Genomic DNA, 17428 nt, shown 5'->3' on the forward strand with positions numbered 1-17428 from the left:
AATACACACTGGCAAATCCCAACAACACACCCACCCCAGAACCACCTCCCTGAAAGCAGGGAAGCCCTTCCAGACCAAGGGCCAGATTCTGTTTCAAGTAAGTTGTTCTTTGTGATGGCATTCCGGTGCAGGGCAGTGCTGAAGGAAAAACGACAAGACCTGCAGGATCACCCTACATGAGCATCAAGCTCTGTCTGCCAATCCTTAAGCCTCACGAGAAACATGTAGACTTTCCAGAATCATGTGTGCGAGTGTCACTAAAAAAGAGTGTGGCCAGGGATGGGGTGTGTGGCTCTGACCAACTGGGATCCTAGGAGGGCCTCAGCAGAATCTCTAGCAGGTTTGAGATCCTATCACGGAAAAAGGCTAGAAAGGACAGCCAGGGGTTCTGATTTCAATGACATGAGCTCTACACCACTGGTTCTTAACCTTTGGTTACTCAGGAGTTTTGGACTGCAACTCCCAGAAGCCTTCACCACCAGCTGTCCTGACTGGGGTTTCTGGGAGTTGCAGTTCAAAAGCATCCGAGTAACAAAGGTTAAGAACCACTGATCTAAACCAGACAGCCAGGCCACTTCACAAGCTTCGTCAAACGTGCCTGTAACTCCCTGCCCAAGGAAGGTGCCGGGATAAAAACATTTTTCCCTCCTCGACAAAGCTAGTGGGAAGCCATTGAGGCCCTGTGGCGTTGCAACCGCCTGTTCCTTCTTGTAGATTCTGTCGCAAAGGCAGCATCAACAGGAACAACTTCTATCGGAGTCATTTAAGAGAATCATTATGGTTCCCTTGGAGAGAAGGAATTAAGCGTCTCTGCAACAAACGGTTATGGATGAGAGGACGAGATGCTTCGCTGGAACGAGCGATAGGGCCAGGGACACAACAGCCTCCTCTGTGCTGTTCCCCCACCCATATTTCCATCATTTCTGTTTGCCTACCTGGGTCATCTTATCCACAGAGACCGGAATCCCATCGATGGTGAGAGGTGGCAGCTCCGAGTTAACCTCCTGGGGCGCTGGTGCATGCTCCAGCAACGCGGACTCCAGGTCTTCCAGGATCATGCTCTTGTACTTGCGCACCTGTGGGGAATCAAGAGCCACTCAGGTAAACAAGGTGAAGAACAACAGGAGAAATTAAGATGCTAAGTTACTGGGGAGGGTGCCTTTCTTCTCCTTGTGCTGCTGTGCAGAAGAGTTAGAAAACAACGCCACAGCTGGCAGATAAAAAGACCCTTCGGGCCCAAGCTTGCACACTGAAAGCACATTTAAGTGAGATGATGAAACAGCAGGCAACGCAGCAGTAAGAGAAGCACTACAAGGATTTCAAGAAAAGTTTGGAGGCACAGAGGAATCGTACCACCCTACAGTGCATTGGATTTAAATCAAAATGATTTAAATCACTCTTCTAAAAGACTTGATGTGATTTTGTGTCCTCTGACTGATGCTTTCTAGAAAATTATTTTTTACAATCTCCAGCTGCCACCTCCAATAATAACCCTTTACTCATTTCAGCCAGGTCTGTTATTTCTGATTTCCCAACATTACTGTTAAGAAGCACGCTTTTTGCTTTGCATGCCTCTCTAAAGGTGCCAATACAGTCTGAGAACTGGAATCCACCCCCTTATTTACTGCACTGAATACAGATGATTAATGTTGTTGTATGGGTATACTATGTATATACTTACAATGACAATAAATTTATTTGATTTAATCACTCTCCCCCTGGCCTCTTGAACATGTGTCATGCGTTTAACTACAGATCTCAATGGTTTCAAGCAACCTTCTCTGCTCCCCAGTTTTTACCACCTAGATTAAGTACAGTTTGTCCTGCTCAACACGTTGGCCAGCACAGATGTGAGGACACGTACTTCAGATGTTGGCGATTCCTGCTCGAGAGACTCTCTTTTCTAATACACAGGTACACACTCTCGAAACATAGGGCTGTGTCCTTCTACATAGTGTAACAGACTTGCTTTTTCATACCTGATTTTATTTAAAAAAACAAGCAAGCAGGCAGGCAGGCAAAAGTTCTGCGGATTCTGGAGGGTTCTTTGAAAAGGACGGCCGTAAAATTGTGCAGTGCACACAACTCTCTCTGGGGGAGACTCTGGCCTCTTCTTTTTCGGAAGGCTGCCAAGGTGACTCCCTGGGAGTGTTTCGGCCATGTCCCACCCCCTGGGTAAGAAGGACGACAGCACTTTCTTGTGCTCGAGTCATGAATGGCTTCTTGGGCCAGATGTGGGATGCTGAGATCCTCTCTAGGTCAGTGACAAAACAGGTCCCAATCCCATCTGTTCCACCACATGTTACTATCTCAAATATTCATGGCTGTCCTTACTCAACGGCAGACACAAGGCACCCAAAGGTTTGGGGTGGGACAGGGCAGGACTGAGGGTGTGCGTGTGTTGTTTTACAAAAGACTTACCACGTTCTCTAGTGGGGCTGCGCCAAACACTTTAAAAACAGGGTTAGGTTTGGAGGGCGAGATGCACAGAACGATGGCCTGCTGCCCTACCCGGGTGGTGTATTCATCCAGCGTGGCGCGAAGTTTCCTGTGTCACAAGGGAAAAAGGGGGGAAAAGTTTAATTCTTGTAAAAAATGAACAAATCAGAGCACATGGCCAGAATGCCAACTGCAGCAGCCCCTGTCCTCTTCCCTGTCAGCATTTCTCACACTTAGCCCGTGTTTCGCTGCCAGGGAACCTCTTACAAGGCAAAGCAAGTTCATTTTGCAAACTGCAAAGGATGAAAAAAAAAAACACACACACACACAAAACCCACAGTTGCAAGAGCTGTACACTTTAAACAGTTAAGGAGTTCTCTCTTTTACATAAGGGTTTTTCTGTTCCACAGAGTTCAGTTTGAGCTGTGAGCCAAATCTAACTGGTCCAAATCTTGCCTCTGCCATGAATTTTTGCAGCCAATTTAGGCACACAGTCTGATTCTTCCTAGCCTCAGCATCCTCATCAGCAATATGGGTTTTGTATTATTGGCCTACCCTCTGCGGGAAGAGTTTCAAGATTAATAAGACCATGTGGAGGAAGCATGGTGAAACATCCTGTCAGGAGCTTGGGTAAGCGATTTTTGGTTTAGACCCGAATGAGTCATGCTGGCTGGTGGATTCTAGACGTTTAAGTCCAAAACTATTATTTATTTATTTTATTTATTTTATTTACTAGACACATGTCTACTCTGGGTGACTAACAATAAAAATAGATTAAAACCAGTATAATAAAATAAAAAGCAACACTAATAATATAGTTCAAGATGGGGAACTCCTCCAAATTCTGTGTAAGGGACAACTGACGCATGACTGTTTCTTCTGCATGGAATTGGGAAGCCCACATATTTATTTATTTGTTTGTTTGTTTTGTTTATAGGCTGCCTTTAGACGTTAATTAAAACACAACTGAATCAGGTAAACATTAAAAATTACCTTAACTTAAAAATGGCATTCAGGGACTCAAATCATGATGGTTAAAAGCCTGCCTGAAAAGGTGGGTCTTCCACAGTGGGTGGCAGGATGAAAGAGAGGCAGGCAACCTGACCGCCCGAGGGAGAGCCTTCCACCACCTGGGAGCCGCCCCCGAGAAGGCTCTGTCTCTCATGTCCCCATCCGCCGTGGTGCCTGCGCTGGCCGTGGGATCGAGAGGAGGGCCTCCTCTGAGGATCTTAAAATGCCTAAAAGGCTCATCTGGGGAGCTAGGGTCCCCCTCATCAAAGACCCCAATCTTACATTGCCATCGGATTGCTTCGCCATCGGATTGCTTCCTGAGAGATGGACGGGACAGGGGTTCAAGAGTGCCCGACTCTGACAGCAGCTGCTGACCTTTTTAAAAGGCATTTTAACTTGGAGGTCTGATTTCAGCAGCCACTTTAGAAGGGTAGAGAGTATAAAGAGAGTATAAAATGAGGCTTAGTCTCCTGCAGAAACAAAGGAAGCTAACCTGCAGCCACCCATCATGTCAGACCAATCCCACACACATGGGCAAAGCAGCATGCAAACTGCTAAAGCAGCAATTTGGATACAGATTTGCATACACAAATTAGCCCTGCCCCTCCTGGTGGGCTTAACTGCAGAGCATGATTTCATGAATGGGAAGGGAATTCCCTGATGGTGACATAAAAGCCTACTATACCACAGCAGGTGGGGTCATTATCCTTTTTTACATTCCTCTGTAAACAAAAAAGGTCCTTAAGCCTTATGCGGCCCTCAGGGGCAGGAAGGAAAGGCCAGACCTGTTGCCCCTGTTTTTTCTGACTCTCCACGGGCTGGGCTTTGAAAACCATTTTCCGGATTCAGACACAGTGAATTAGCTTTTCAAAATACAGAAGAAAGCCTGTGAAAGGCTCTAAATGGTCCCAATCCTGAACAGATCCTGCATCCGTTTCCCTTTCTCTTTTGGCATGGTTACTTTTAACTTTTTCCTCATTCTCCCCTTTAATAAAAACTTAGGTACCAAAATTATTTTCTGCAGTTTCTACAAAAAAAGGCCAGCGTCAAAGCAAAAGCAAAATGTACTGCTTATATACCACCCCGTAGTGCAGGGGTCGTTAACCCCCGGTCTGCCAGTCCGTGGGCTTGCCGGAACTGGGCTACGGATATCCGCATGCTCGCGCGGTGGGCATAATGCACTCCCGTGTGAATGTGACATGCCCACTGCACTCACATGGGGGTGTTCCCCCCAGCCGGTCTGTGCCCCCCCAAAAGGTTGGGGACCACTGCCATAGTGCTTCACGCTTTCTCTGGCTGGTTTACAATTTCATTATGCAGGCTATACGTAGCCAACTCCCTATCCCCTCCAGCAAGCTGGGTACTCAGCTTACTGACCTTGGAAGGATGGAAGGCTGAGTGAACCTCGAGCCGACTACCCGGGATAGGACCCAGGTCATGAGCAGAGTTTTGGCTGCAGTATTGCAGTTGAACCATTGAGCCACCAGGCTCCTTAAGAACAAAGCATAAAACTTAACCAAATGTAGGGCAACCTGGAAACTTTTAGCCCTTAATGCAGGGGTGGACAAAGTGCTATTAGACTGCAATGTCCTCTAACACAGTGGTTCCCAACCTTGGGTAACCCAGATGCTCTTGGACTGCAACTCCCAGAAATCCTGGCCAGCACAGTTAGTGGTGGAGGCTTCTGTGAACTGCAGTCCAAGAATACCTGGGTTTAACCAAGGTTGGGAACTACTGGTCTAAAGGCCATCAGACTTCAGCTTCCCACCTCCCTCATCTTTGGCCATGGTGGCGGCAGCTAACAAGAGCTGTAGTCTAGCAATACATGTGGGGCATCGTTGACCCACCCACCTGAACATTATCAAATTAACCGCCAACTCTATCCACAATCGTCTCCTCAAATGTGTCTTGAATCTCTGAGTTTTTCCCCCACTGGTCATGGGAAGGTTGACCCCTTGCTCTTTCTCACATCTCTCTTGGTTATTACAGTTGTTGTCTGTTATTTATTACAGTTGTTGTCATTTATTTATTTATTTATTTATTTATTTATTTATTTATTTATTTATTTATTTATTTATTTATTTATTTATTTATTTATTGGATTTTACCCCACCCCTCTAGACCATGTCTACTCAAATCACCTCCAACTCATGGTGACCTTATGGATGAACGATCTGCATAATATCCTGTCATCAACCGCTCTGTCCAGCTCTTGCAAACTCCTGTAGCTTCCTTTGTTGAGTGAACACATCTCATATTTGTTATAATTATATATTTTTTTAAAAAAGATGGCTGCAGGAGAACTGTGATTTGGCTCTCATGAGGGGGAATCATGGGACGGCAATTTTGGACTTCACTAAAGGCTCCTCCGTATTTCCCAACACTCAACTCAAACTTTCAGTTCTTTTTTACTGCTTGCATCGATTTTCTGCTCCCTATCACTTCTTTTTTTCCCCCTCTCTCTCAGTGGCAGTGATGTTCATAAACGTTCCATGGCATCACAGCAAGTCAAGACGACTTCAGGGGTGGGATGAGGACTCGCAGACAGGAGACGGGCTTTCAGAAGGCACCTGTACCACGAGACTGTATCAGGTGCTGCTTGCCACCCACCCATTTATCCCAAATTCCTGCCCTCCCAAGGTTCTGTGAAACTGGAAAGGTGACTTTCAGATACCTTTGGGCTTGTTCAGGAGCTGAAAACTAACTCGAGTCCACAGAGATTGCCCAGCCGAGACTACAGGCAATCAATCTGTACTTATCTTCTCTTTCTGGATCATGTTTTTAAGCAAGCAATTTACCTTTCCCCTCACTGGAACATTTCCACCATCTACTGTCTCATGAAATTAAGAAAAAAATTGCAAAGAATCCTTTTAAAAAGCCATCGAAAGGGTGACACCCCCCCACACACAAACAACTCAATCTATTGGATAATTACCGTATTTTTCGCACCATAAGACGCACTTTCCCCCCACAAAACAGGGGGGGTGGAAAGTCTATGCGTCTTATGGAGCGAAGAAACCATATTATATTTTCCTGTTTTCTTCTCCTAAAAATTGGTGCGTCTTATGGAAAGGTGCGTCTTATGGAGCGAAAAATACTGTATAAAGCGCATCCATCACACGCTCTACAAGGATGGCATCAGGTCAGGGGACTGCAAACCTGCCCAAAGGCACTCAGTGGAATTATTCCACTGACACAGGGAGCTGCGCTGAGCAAGACTGAACAACATGTTGCACCGTCAGGTTGAAAAATTGCATCATAATGTCCCGCACAAGGGACAGATTCGCTCTGGGGAGAAGATACGCTCTCAGCTAGGAGTTAACACGACTCTTCTAAAAGATCCTGTGAGCTGAGTGCCCATACAATTGACACCCCAAATTGGAAAGTGCCAGCCATATGTGGCACACCGCATATTGAGATACGGGTTCAGATCCCCACTTGACCATGACACTCCCTGGATAACCTTGGGCCAGTCAATCCCACGTCCGGCCTGTCCTACCACCTCACAAGGCAGTTATCGGTATAAAATGGGGCAAAGGAGAGTCACATCTACCACCCCGTCAGCTCACCGGGAGAAAGGGGGATAGAAATTTAACTGACCCATACGTAAACCTGAGTTTTAAATGGGTGGGTGCAGCATTTTTACCACTATGCTTTCAATTTGTTTAGATTTTAATATGATATTAGTGCTCGTTTAATAATGTACTGAATTATATCTCTTTTACGTTTATGATTTCATTTGTGTTTCATCTTGAGGTGAGCTGCCTTGAGGCTGAGCTTTTGGGGGGAAGGTGGGATACAGATCAAGTACATGCTGACCCCAAGGTAGGATGTGAATCTTGAAAAAAAATTTAAAGTTGAGATGTCCAGTGCTCCGTCCTGCCCGGTGATACTTGACTCCTTTCAGCCTATCACGCCTGACTCTGTGGCCAGGGCGATTGATCGCTGCCGTGCCACCACCTCCTCTTTGGACCCTTGCCCGACCTGGCTAATCAAAGCAGCCAGGCCCTCAACAACGGAATGGGCTACTGTAATAATTAATGGCTCTTTCCTTGAGGGTAGATTTCCCTCTGCCCTCAAGGAAACACTCATTAGGCCCATAAGAAAGAAACCCAGTTTGGCGGCGGACGAAATTGGCAACTATAGGCCCGTCGCCAATGTTTCTTTCTTAAGCAAGGTAGTCGAGAGGGTGGTGGCCGATCAGCTCCAGGCGTTCCTGGATGAAACAGATGCCCTGGATCCATTCCAGTCGGGCTTCAGGCCGCGCCATGGGACAGAAACGGCATTGGTCGCCCTGTGTGATGACTTATTGAGGGAGGCCGACAGGGGCAAAGTGTCTCTGTTGGTCCTCCTCGATATCTCAGCGGCCTTTGATACCATTGACCATGGTATCCTCCTGGGGAGGCTCGCCGAGTTGGGGATAGGTGGCCGGGCTTTTGCTTGGCTCCGTTACTTCTTGGAGGACCGTCCCCAGAGTACAGCTTGGGGAGAATGTTTCGGCCCCGTGGTGCCTTAATTGTGGGGTCCCACAGGGGTCGAGCATCTCCCCAATGCTGTTTAATATCTACATGAGGCCGCTGGGAGGGGTCATCAGGAGGTGTGGAGCGCAGTGCCATCAATATGCGGATGACACACAGCTCTACATCTCCTTTTTTCCAACTGCAGGAGATGCCGTTCTGTCCCTTCGGCGTTGCCTGGAGGCTGTACAGGAATGGATGCAGGAGAACGGGCTGAGGCTGAACCCGGACAAGACAGAGGTACTGAGGGTGGGCGCCCCCACACCTGGGGACATGGGAAACTCCCTCATTTTTGGGGGGGTGACCCTGCCCGCCAGGGATGGGGTCCGTAGCTTGGGTGTCCATCTTGACCCGGCGCTCACCATGGAGACCCAGGTGGCGTCCGTGGTCCGTTCCGCTTTTTTCCATCTCAGGCGGATAGCCCAGCTGCGGCCCTACCTTGATGTGGGGTCTCTCACCACTCTGGTGCATGCGCTTGTAGTCTCGAGATTAGACCACTGTAATGCGCTCTACGTGGGGCTACCTTTGAGATTGCTGTGGAAACTACAGGTGGTGCAGAATGCGGCGGCCAGACTACTCAGTGGGCTGAGAAGATACCAACATATCTCCCCCACTCTGGCCGCATTGCATTGGCTGCCCATCCGATTCCGCATTGATTTCAAAGTGTTAACGCTTACTTACAAAGCCCTAAACGGTTTAGGACCTCGATACTTGGCGGAACGCCTTCTCCCACCTAGATCTACCCGTGTCACTCGCGCGAGCCAGGAGATAAGGCTGAGGAGCCTAACGCCGAGAGAGGCCCGAAAGGAAAAGACCAGAAACCGGGCCTTCTCGGCGGTGGCTCCTCGCCTTTGGAACAACTTGCCCCCTGAGATTCGCGCGGCTCCCTCGCTGGGCATTTTTAAGAAACAACTAAAAACATTGATGTATAGGCGGGCCTTCCCAACAGAAAACCCTTGACGATCTTTTTTTCTTATACTGTTCTTTTTTTTTATTTATTTACGTTTCTGCTGTAAAGTCTTAAAGTTACATTGTTGTTTTTACTGTAAGCCGCCTAGAGTGGTCTAATATGATCAGATAGGCGGGATAGAAATAAAATAAATAAATAAATAAATAAATAAAAACTGAGATACTGCAAAACTATTGCTGGGGATTGCAATTTGAAATCCTGCAACATTTCCACCCAGACAGGAGATTTGCAGATATTCGCAAGAGTCCACAAACTCTGAAACAGGCTCACAAATTTGAGATGTGTGCAAGAGCTTCTGATTGCCTTCCTTTCTCTTCCCCTCACACCAAGACCTACCCCATTTCTCTTAGGCCCAATTTACGTCACAATACTCACAGGTAATCAACAGCCACAGGTAAACCTGTGCCAGGTTTTGTGGCTCTATAAGAAATGGCCATGATTCACTTCAATTTTTTTCAAATAAATTTATTTAAATTATTCACTTTGATTGATTTAATATTGTGTTCTTCACTCATGCAACATGTTCCGGGCTTGGGAAGAATCCCAAGCACACCCTGGACTATAAATATCTGGCTGAAATTGTACCCAGATGGGCTCTGTGTAAGAAACCAAATAAAAGAAAGTTTAAGAGGATGAGAATACCTAGCGCCTTAGTCTCAATGCTGAGTGCCCCATCAGTATGGGAAGGAGGAGGCGGCTGTCTTTCCTTTCTTCGTATCAGAGTGTTGGACAACGTAAAATTATGGACACATATGAAATATAGGTAAAATTAAAAACAAATTAAATCTTTTTAAATGGACTGTTGTGCTCTATTAGTTTAAAACGTGTTTTAATATTGATTTTAATTATCATTTTAATATAGTGCTTCTTTAATTCTTTTAAAATAGTCGTATGCTTAGTGCTGGAGCTTTTGAATACTGTTTTAGTAATGTAAAGCCGCCTTGGGTCCTTTTGGGGAGAAAGGCAGCACAGAAATATTTTAAACAAACAAAATAAATAAATAAATGTGATGACCACGAGGCTATTTTTGACCAGAAGCAAGCTACTTTCATAGAGTTATCTTGACCATTTGATAGATCTTCTTTGGGACTCTTCCAGAAGTGTTGCACCGTCTATTTGCTGAGGAGCAGCGCCGGTGAGAGTTGCCGTTTTAAGAGCTGAACCTCACAGACGGACTCAGCTCCATGGGTTGGCGAAATCTAGATCTTGTCCGAAAAAGGTAACTTTTCCCCTCCAGCTCTCGAGAAGACCACCTCGTCTTCTCGGAGGACTCTTACCGTAACAAGCGGGTCTGCTGCCTCTTGCGGATCGAGGGGTTGGACTCGAATACGTGAGGACGTTTCCGTTTTTTACCCGTGGCGACAGCGGCAGCAGCGGCCATTCCCACTGGGCCTGGGGGAAAGTGAGGAAAGAAAAGAACAGGATCCATGGATTCAGTAAGCCATGGGTTGGGGAGAAAAAAAAACCCATATCAAATAACCTGTTTCCCCTAAAATAAGACCTAACCTGAAAATAAGCCCTAGTATGATTTTTCAGGATGCTTGTAATATAAGCCCTACCCCAAAAATAAGCCCCAGCTAAGTGAAAGCCATCAGAAAAAGAGGACAGGACTGCATTTGAATCAATGTAGATGGTTGTACATGACAAAAATAGAACACCCCCTGAAAATAAGCCCTAATGCATTTTTTTCGACCCTGTCTTATTTTTGGGGAAACAGGGTAGCCTTTCCCAGAGGTCTTGAGATACACTGGGCTACTATTCCATTCAGGCAGCAGGGCCACGGAGGGCAGGATGCATAGCCCAGTATAGCTAGGCCAGAGCAGACTGTGGACAACTGGCATAAGCCACGCCAGCTACAGAAAGCCACTCTTCTCTTTCCACACAGCTTGTGACAAATTCAGAACAAATTTTTTTATCACATTTATGATTTCATATTTGATTTTTTTGGCGGGCCATTGTATCGATTCAGCAAGCTTCACTCTGCCCTGTGGGTTCATTCACATAAACAACACGCAAAGTAAAATAGCTATTCATTGCAAACGAATATTCCTAAACTTCTGACATCCAAATTAAGGACAGAGAAAGAAACCACAAGTCCGTTCTTGCTGATGTACTGCCCTCTGCTGGTCACAACTGCTCAAGAGAAGACCTCATTTCAGGACAGACAAACAGGTCTGAAAAACACAGGACTTTTGCATGCAGAAGGAGGCTACCTACTGCAAGTTAAATCACAGAGATGTGTGAGGGGAGAGAGATCTTAATGCTAAAAAAATTGATGCTGGTGGGTTTAGGACCGGTGGCAGCGACTCAGCAGTAATTTTTTATGATTAAAGGCTCCCCGCTCCATTCTGAGGCTCCCAAAGGCTTCCTCGGGGCGCAAGGGAGCCCAAGGGAGCCTGGGAAACTGAAAAAGGGGATAGGAAGCTTTCTGTTAGTTTAAATAAAATAGTTCTGGTGCTTAGAGTCATAGAGTTGGAAAAGACCATGGAGGCCACCGAGTCCAGCCCCCCGCCATGCGGAAACATCCATCCAAGCACTCCTGACAGATGGCTATCAAGCCTCTGCTTAAAAACCTCCGAAGAAGGAGACTCCATCACCCTTCGAGGCAGCCTCTTCCACCACCGGACAGCTCCAATGGTCAGGAAGTTCTTCCTAACGGAATCTCTTTTCCTGCAGTTTGAAGCCACTGCTCCTTTCCCTAGTCTCTGGAGCCCTGGAAAACAAACCTGTCCCCTCTTCCACATGACATCCTTTCAGATATTTAAACATTGCTGTCATGTCCCCTCTTAACCTTCTTTTTGTAAGGCTAAACATTCCCAGCTCCCTAAGCAGCTCCTCGTAGGACATGGCTTCCAGACCTTCGAACAATTTGGTCTCCCTCCTCTGGACACATTCCAGGTGGTCAACATCCTTCTTGAATTGAGGTGCCCAGAGAACAGGACACAAGACTCCGAGCAGACCTTGATCTGGACACTATACTCTTATTGATGTAACCAAGAATCGCATTGGCTTTCTTGGCGGCTGCATCACACTGCTGACTCATGTTCAGCTTGTGGTCTACCAAGACTCCTAGATCCCTTTCACAGGTACTGTAGTCTAGCCAGGTGTCTTCCATCCTATATCTGTGCAGTTCATGTTTTCTGTCTAGATGTAGGACCTTACGTTTCTCCCTGCTGAAATTCATTTTGTTAGATTTGCTCCAGGACTCTAATCTGTCAAGGTCACTTTGAATTTTAATCCTATCCTCTGGGGAATTAGCAACCCCTGCTTGATCCAGATTACACTGGTGCCAAGCTACACCAATAGGATTCTGTCCACTGTTTGCCACTGGATGTACCAAGACCAAACACACATCAGTGGGACGCACACCCCTTGAGATCTTTAGTGACCAATCAGGAACATTTTGGACAACAAATGTTTTGTCCGGATGAATCCTGAGATATCTGAGGCCTCAAGTAATTAACTCTGTACTGAACAATTAGGGCTGATGCAAGTGTTTGTCCCGAAGGGCAGGAGAAACACTTGCGCTTCCTAAGGTGCCACCACCTCCTCTTTGGACCCTTGCCCGGCCTGGCTAATCAAAGCACCCAGGCCTGTAACAACTGAATGAGCCACTGCAATAATTAATGGGTCTCTCCAGAAGGGCAGGGTTCCCCTTGCCCTCAAGGAGACACTCATTAGGCCTATTAGGAAGAAACCGAGCTTGGCTGTGGACAACATTGGCAATTATAGGCCTGTCACCAATGTTTCCTTCCTTAGCAAGGTGGTGGCTGATCAGCTTCAGGCTCTCTTGGATGAAACCAATGCCCTGGATCCATTTCAGTTGGGCTTCAGGTTCACGGTAAGGAAACAGCATTGGTCGCACTGTTGGATGACCTGTTGAGGGAGGCCGATAGGGGCAAAATGTCCTTGTTGGTTCTCCTTGATATCTCAGCCGCCTTTGATACTGTCAACCATGGTATCCTCCTAGGACAGCTCTCCGAATTGGGGGTGGCCTGGCTCTTGCCTGGCACCGGTCCTTCTTGGAGGACCGTCCCCAGAGAGTGCAGATTGAGGAAAGTGTATTGTTCCCATGGCTCAACTGCGGGGTGCCACAGGGCTCAATCATCTCTCCAATGCTGTTTAATAGCTATATGAGGCCGCTGGGTGGGGTCATCAAGAGGTGTGGTGTTTTGTGTCCTCAGTACGCTGATTACACACAGCTCTATATCTCCTTCTTTCCAACAGCAGTGGATGCCATTGCGCCCCTTGAGCGCCGCCTGGGGGCTGTACTGCAATGGATGCAGGAGAATGGACTGAGGCTGAACGTGGACAAGATGGAGGTTTTGAGGGTGGGCACCCCTCCTATCAGCGGTTTGGGAAGCTCCCTCTCTTTTTCGGGGGGGGGACTCTCACCACAAAGAGTGTGGTCCGCAGCTTGGAGGTCCTTCTTGACCCCGCGCTTACCATGGAGTCCCAGGTAGCATCCGTGCCGCCCATCTACATCTTTGGTGGATTGCCCAGCTGCGATCTTATCTTGATGCGGCGGCCCTCACCACTCTGGTCCATGCGCTTGTAGTCTCGAGATTAGACTACTGTAATGCGCTCTACGTGGGGTTACCTTTGAGACTGATATGGAAGCTTCAAATGGTGCAGAATGCGGCGGCCAGACTTCTTACTGGGGTGAGAAAACATCAACATATCTCCCCCACTCCGGCTGCCCTGCATTGGCTGCCCATTCGTTTCTGCACTGACTTCAAGGTGTTAATGCTTACATATAAAGCCCTAAACAGTTTAGGACCTCAGTACTTGACCTGACAGAGGGCCTGCTCCCACCTAGTTCTACTTGTGTCTCTCCACCTATGAGGAGGTTGACCCCGAGAGAGGCCTGGAAGGAGAGAACTAGAAACCAGGCCTTCTCAGTGGTGGACCCTCGCCTCTGGAACACCTTGCTCCTTGAGATTCGTCTGGCACCTTTGCTGGGAGTTTTTAACCACAAACTGAAGACTTGGTTCTTCAGGCAGGCCTCCCCCGCCCTTGTCTTTCTTAGCTCCCTATGTATTACCACCTTGGACTTTGCCTATCTCTATGCTGTTCAATATCGTTTGTTTTAATTCTTGCTTTATATTCGGACTGCAAGCCGCCCAGAATAGTTTCGTTGAATCTAAGTGGGCAGGATAAAAGCCAAATGAATGAACGAATGAATAAGGTGGGGAGGCAAGACCAAGGCGTGCTCTGGCCAACGTACCTGCGGCCGCCAGGTGAGCGGTCACCTCATCGGTTGCTGTGGAGTTGAGAATGTCCGAGTCGTCATAGGAGGTGTCTTCGGGAGATGATGGAGAGTCTTCATCTGCGCTGAGCATGCTGTGCTCTGTGTAAGTGGCCACATGGACCTGCTGCACCTGCTGGGCCACGGCGTGGGCCTCGATCGTCGCCATGTGCTCCGTCTGGGTCACTGTGTGTTCCTCCATGAATAGCTACTGTAGTGAGATATAAAAAAAGAGGAGGAATGGATGGAACGGAATTCCATCAACGGAGGGAGTGGCTCTCATATACATTTCCTGCCAGGGCATGGAAAGAACAGAACCCAGGAGAAGAAATAACGGTTTCATGGAAAATGTTGAGTTAAAGGCAGAAGGCCCAAACAAAAGGCACGCATCAAAATATTAAGAGTTCAGAGCTCTGTGTGGATTTTCACGGAGACCTAGAACCTATGGCCGAACCTCTCTTGTTCTCCCACTGAGAAGTAGACATCCTTTCAGCTTTAATCCACTTGGATCATTAGCAACACTGCTATGTGTACTACTTATTCTTTGGTCTTCCTGATAAGTGACACAACACCTTCTGACCTGGGAGTCTCATCTTCTAGCACTATGTTGTTTCATTTTCCATTGTCTCTTTAAGGGTTTTCAAGATATAAAACCTTCAGAACTGATTTACCACAGCAATGCTATGGTAAAGCAATGAAGAAAGCAACACTCCCTTGCCCTACTATTACTTCTTCCTGCACCCGCGTCACCATCTAATCCTGCTGCCGCCTGGTAGTCACCCTTCAGGGATCTCTCTAACTCAGTGGTCCCCAACCTTGGGTCTCCAGATGTTCTTGGACTCCAACTCCCAGAAGCCTTCACCATCACCTCTGCTGGCCAAGATTTCTGGGAGTTGAAGTCCAAGAACATCTGGAGGCCCAAGGTTGGGGACCACTGTTCTAACTAACCCATCATCAATGGAACAACCAGTTCACTTCTGCTGGTACAGTTGATCATTCCCGAAGAGGACAGACGTTTGACCATTTTGCTTTGGGCAGCTCTACTAGAAGTCTAGATTTGCCATGAAGCCTTGTTCCTGATGGTACTGCTGTCAACTTCTATGATACATGCAAACTCCTCACTACGTTAAGGTGTGCATGCCCCTAGACTTAGCATTAATGATTGCTTCACCAAGATGTTTACCCTGGTCAACACTTTGAAAATTCATTACATAATTATGATGTACTATATGCCATTTCATTCAGATGCCGTTCCTACAACCACTGTCCTGTTTACATGTAGTACATGTGCTTGTACACACACACAGGCTGTGTTTCATGCATCTGGAGAGGCTTGTAGTTTGTGAAAACTCATGGTAAGTCTTTTCACTAAATGTAGAGTAAATAATTCTGTTTTTTCAAGAGATGATAGAAGCTTCTTTGTTTTTTTTTCTTCCTTCTGTAAAGAAAACTCATTAGCCTGTAAAGTGCTACAGGACTAATTGCTGTTTCTCCATTTTTGCTATGCTCATACAGACCAGCACAGAATCGTCTTGGAATGATGGAGGCTTCGGGGTAGTCTGGAGCCATGAAGGGCAGGCAAGATCAAAGAGACCAAGGACAGGGGACGGTTGGAGGTGAAGAGTACCCAATCGAGTCAAAACACTTCCCAAATTTCCTTTGTTCACTAGTCCTTCCAACAGACACTTTAAAAGCGGGAAACGCTGCGTGAGACACTGAGCTTTCTGCTCAATGGGATCTCCCCCCCCCCACCCATCTGGGATGGGATCTGAATTGGTATTCAACCCAACAAGTCAACCTGTCTTTTGTTTGATCAGGATCGTGGTTATCAGTGAAGCTGGATCAGCAAAATAGTATTTGATTGATTGATTTTTAAACATTTTATTCTGCCTTTCTCCTTAAAAAGGACTGTGTGTCTTTTTAAAAAGTTCATCAGTGAGAGTCCTCCAACCTTGCCCAGGTGGGGAAACCAACACTGCCTTGAAAAGGAAATGCATGAATCCCGAATAATATGCTGACCTTCCATTCCACTTTACAATTTTAAGTTGCCGTCCTGCTTTAACCTCAGGTTTTAGGTTACACCCCTGTAGACCGGCTGCTCGAAGGCCTGGAAAAGAGTCTCATTGTTTATTTATTTTTGTCCTTCTCTTCCCGGTGCCCACAGAGTGCTTTTAGTTACTCCGTGGATAGAAAGTCTCAGTCTGATTTAGAGTGAACTCAACTGTTAGCACCTTGAAGGAGTGGTCTCCTCAAGGGAAGAAGTTACTTTTTTTGTTTATAAGCTCCCAGATTCCTTCAGATGACCAGCCAAGTGGCCTGGAGGATTCTCTGTGGTAATCCAAATAAGTCATCTTTCCCTGCTCCGTCTCAGAATGAAATATTACACAGAGCCCCAAAATGTAGGTATGAGTGGTGGAAGGACAGGCTAAGCCTGCAGGGCCACTCAGCACCTGGATTATCTGACATTTATCCGTTATTTTGCTGTGTCATCATCATCTGACGTGACTGAGTTCTTTTCTAAGGCTATATAACCACAACGTCCAAGAAAAAAATGGGAAGGTTTGGATTGAATGGAACAAGCTACAGTACTGTATGGGCTCAGTAATTGTTCGTCTTCTAAACACGGCAGGATAAAATTTCCAAAGGCCAGGAGGGAGCTTAATTGGCACATGTCTTCCTCAAACCTTCACAGAATGGCTTGACAAGAGCCAGTCTTGTCCATGGCCAAGCGGTATGCTCATTTGCACGATGAATAAAGATCAAGGAATCCAGCTTTGCTGTAGGATTTGATCTATAAATCTATAATCTATAAAATTTAAAATTCTGCGTATATCATTTGAATGACACAAATGACATGTGCAGAATTTTAAATTTTATAATTATTACACTCTACAGCACAGGGTTGTGACACAAGAGTGATGATGCAGTACTAAGCTGCTCACTATCTACATCTGTTCTCTTGAGCATTAACCAATTTACAGAAATGTCAAGACCTAAAAACCGAGCCCGTCCTCCTGGTTCCATCCCTAGGTCTAAACCTACACAACTACACAACTGAAAAGCTCAAGCAATTTAAAATAAAGTGGTTCTTTTATGGGGACCCAACGTCCTACAGCCCTTTGCTCCTTTATGGGCTATGCAAAGATGGAAGAGTGACTCTTCCTGACTACAGCCACCAGAATCCCTTGGCCCGCCTTGTGATTCTGGGGACTGTAGTTCAGCTGACGGGAAGACTTTCAAATA

The 17428-nt window shown here is 46.6% G+C and overlaps 1 protein-coding gene across 4 annotated transcripts in view; it reads right to left on the reverse strand.

Annotated features, from left to right (window-relative positions):
- Positions 1–17428, reverse strand: part of NRF1 (nuclear respiratory factor 1) — a 77007-nt gene that overhangs the window by 46185 nt on the left and 13394 nt on the right. For 3 of the 4 annotated variants that reach the window (XM_073002441.2, XM_078376536.1, XM_078376535.1), the window contains exons 2-5: positions 14165–14396; positions 10215–10329; positions 2422–2548; positions 936–1076 (exon numbers count right to left, since the gene is read on the reverse strand). In XM_073002441.2, the coding sequence (XP_072858542.1) occupies positions 936–1076; positions 2422–2548; positions 10215–10329; positions 14165–14387 (606 nt within the window). In that variant the 5' untranslated portion in view covers positions 14388–14396. The remainder of the gene's footprint in view (positions 1–935; positions 1077–2421; positions 2549–10214; positions 10330–14164; positions 14397–17428) is intronic. The other variant, XM_073002439.2, reaches the window with a different exon arrangement.

This window comes from Pogona vitticeps, chromosome 5 (genome assembly GCF_051106095.1).
Source record: "Pogona vitticeps strain Pit_001003342236 chromosome 5, PviZW2.1, whole genome shotgun sequence".
NCBI classification, from domain to species: domain Eukaryota; kingdom Metazoa; phylum Chordata; class Lepidosauria; order Squamata; family Agamidae; genus Pogona; species Pogona vitticeps.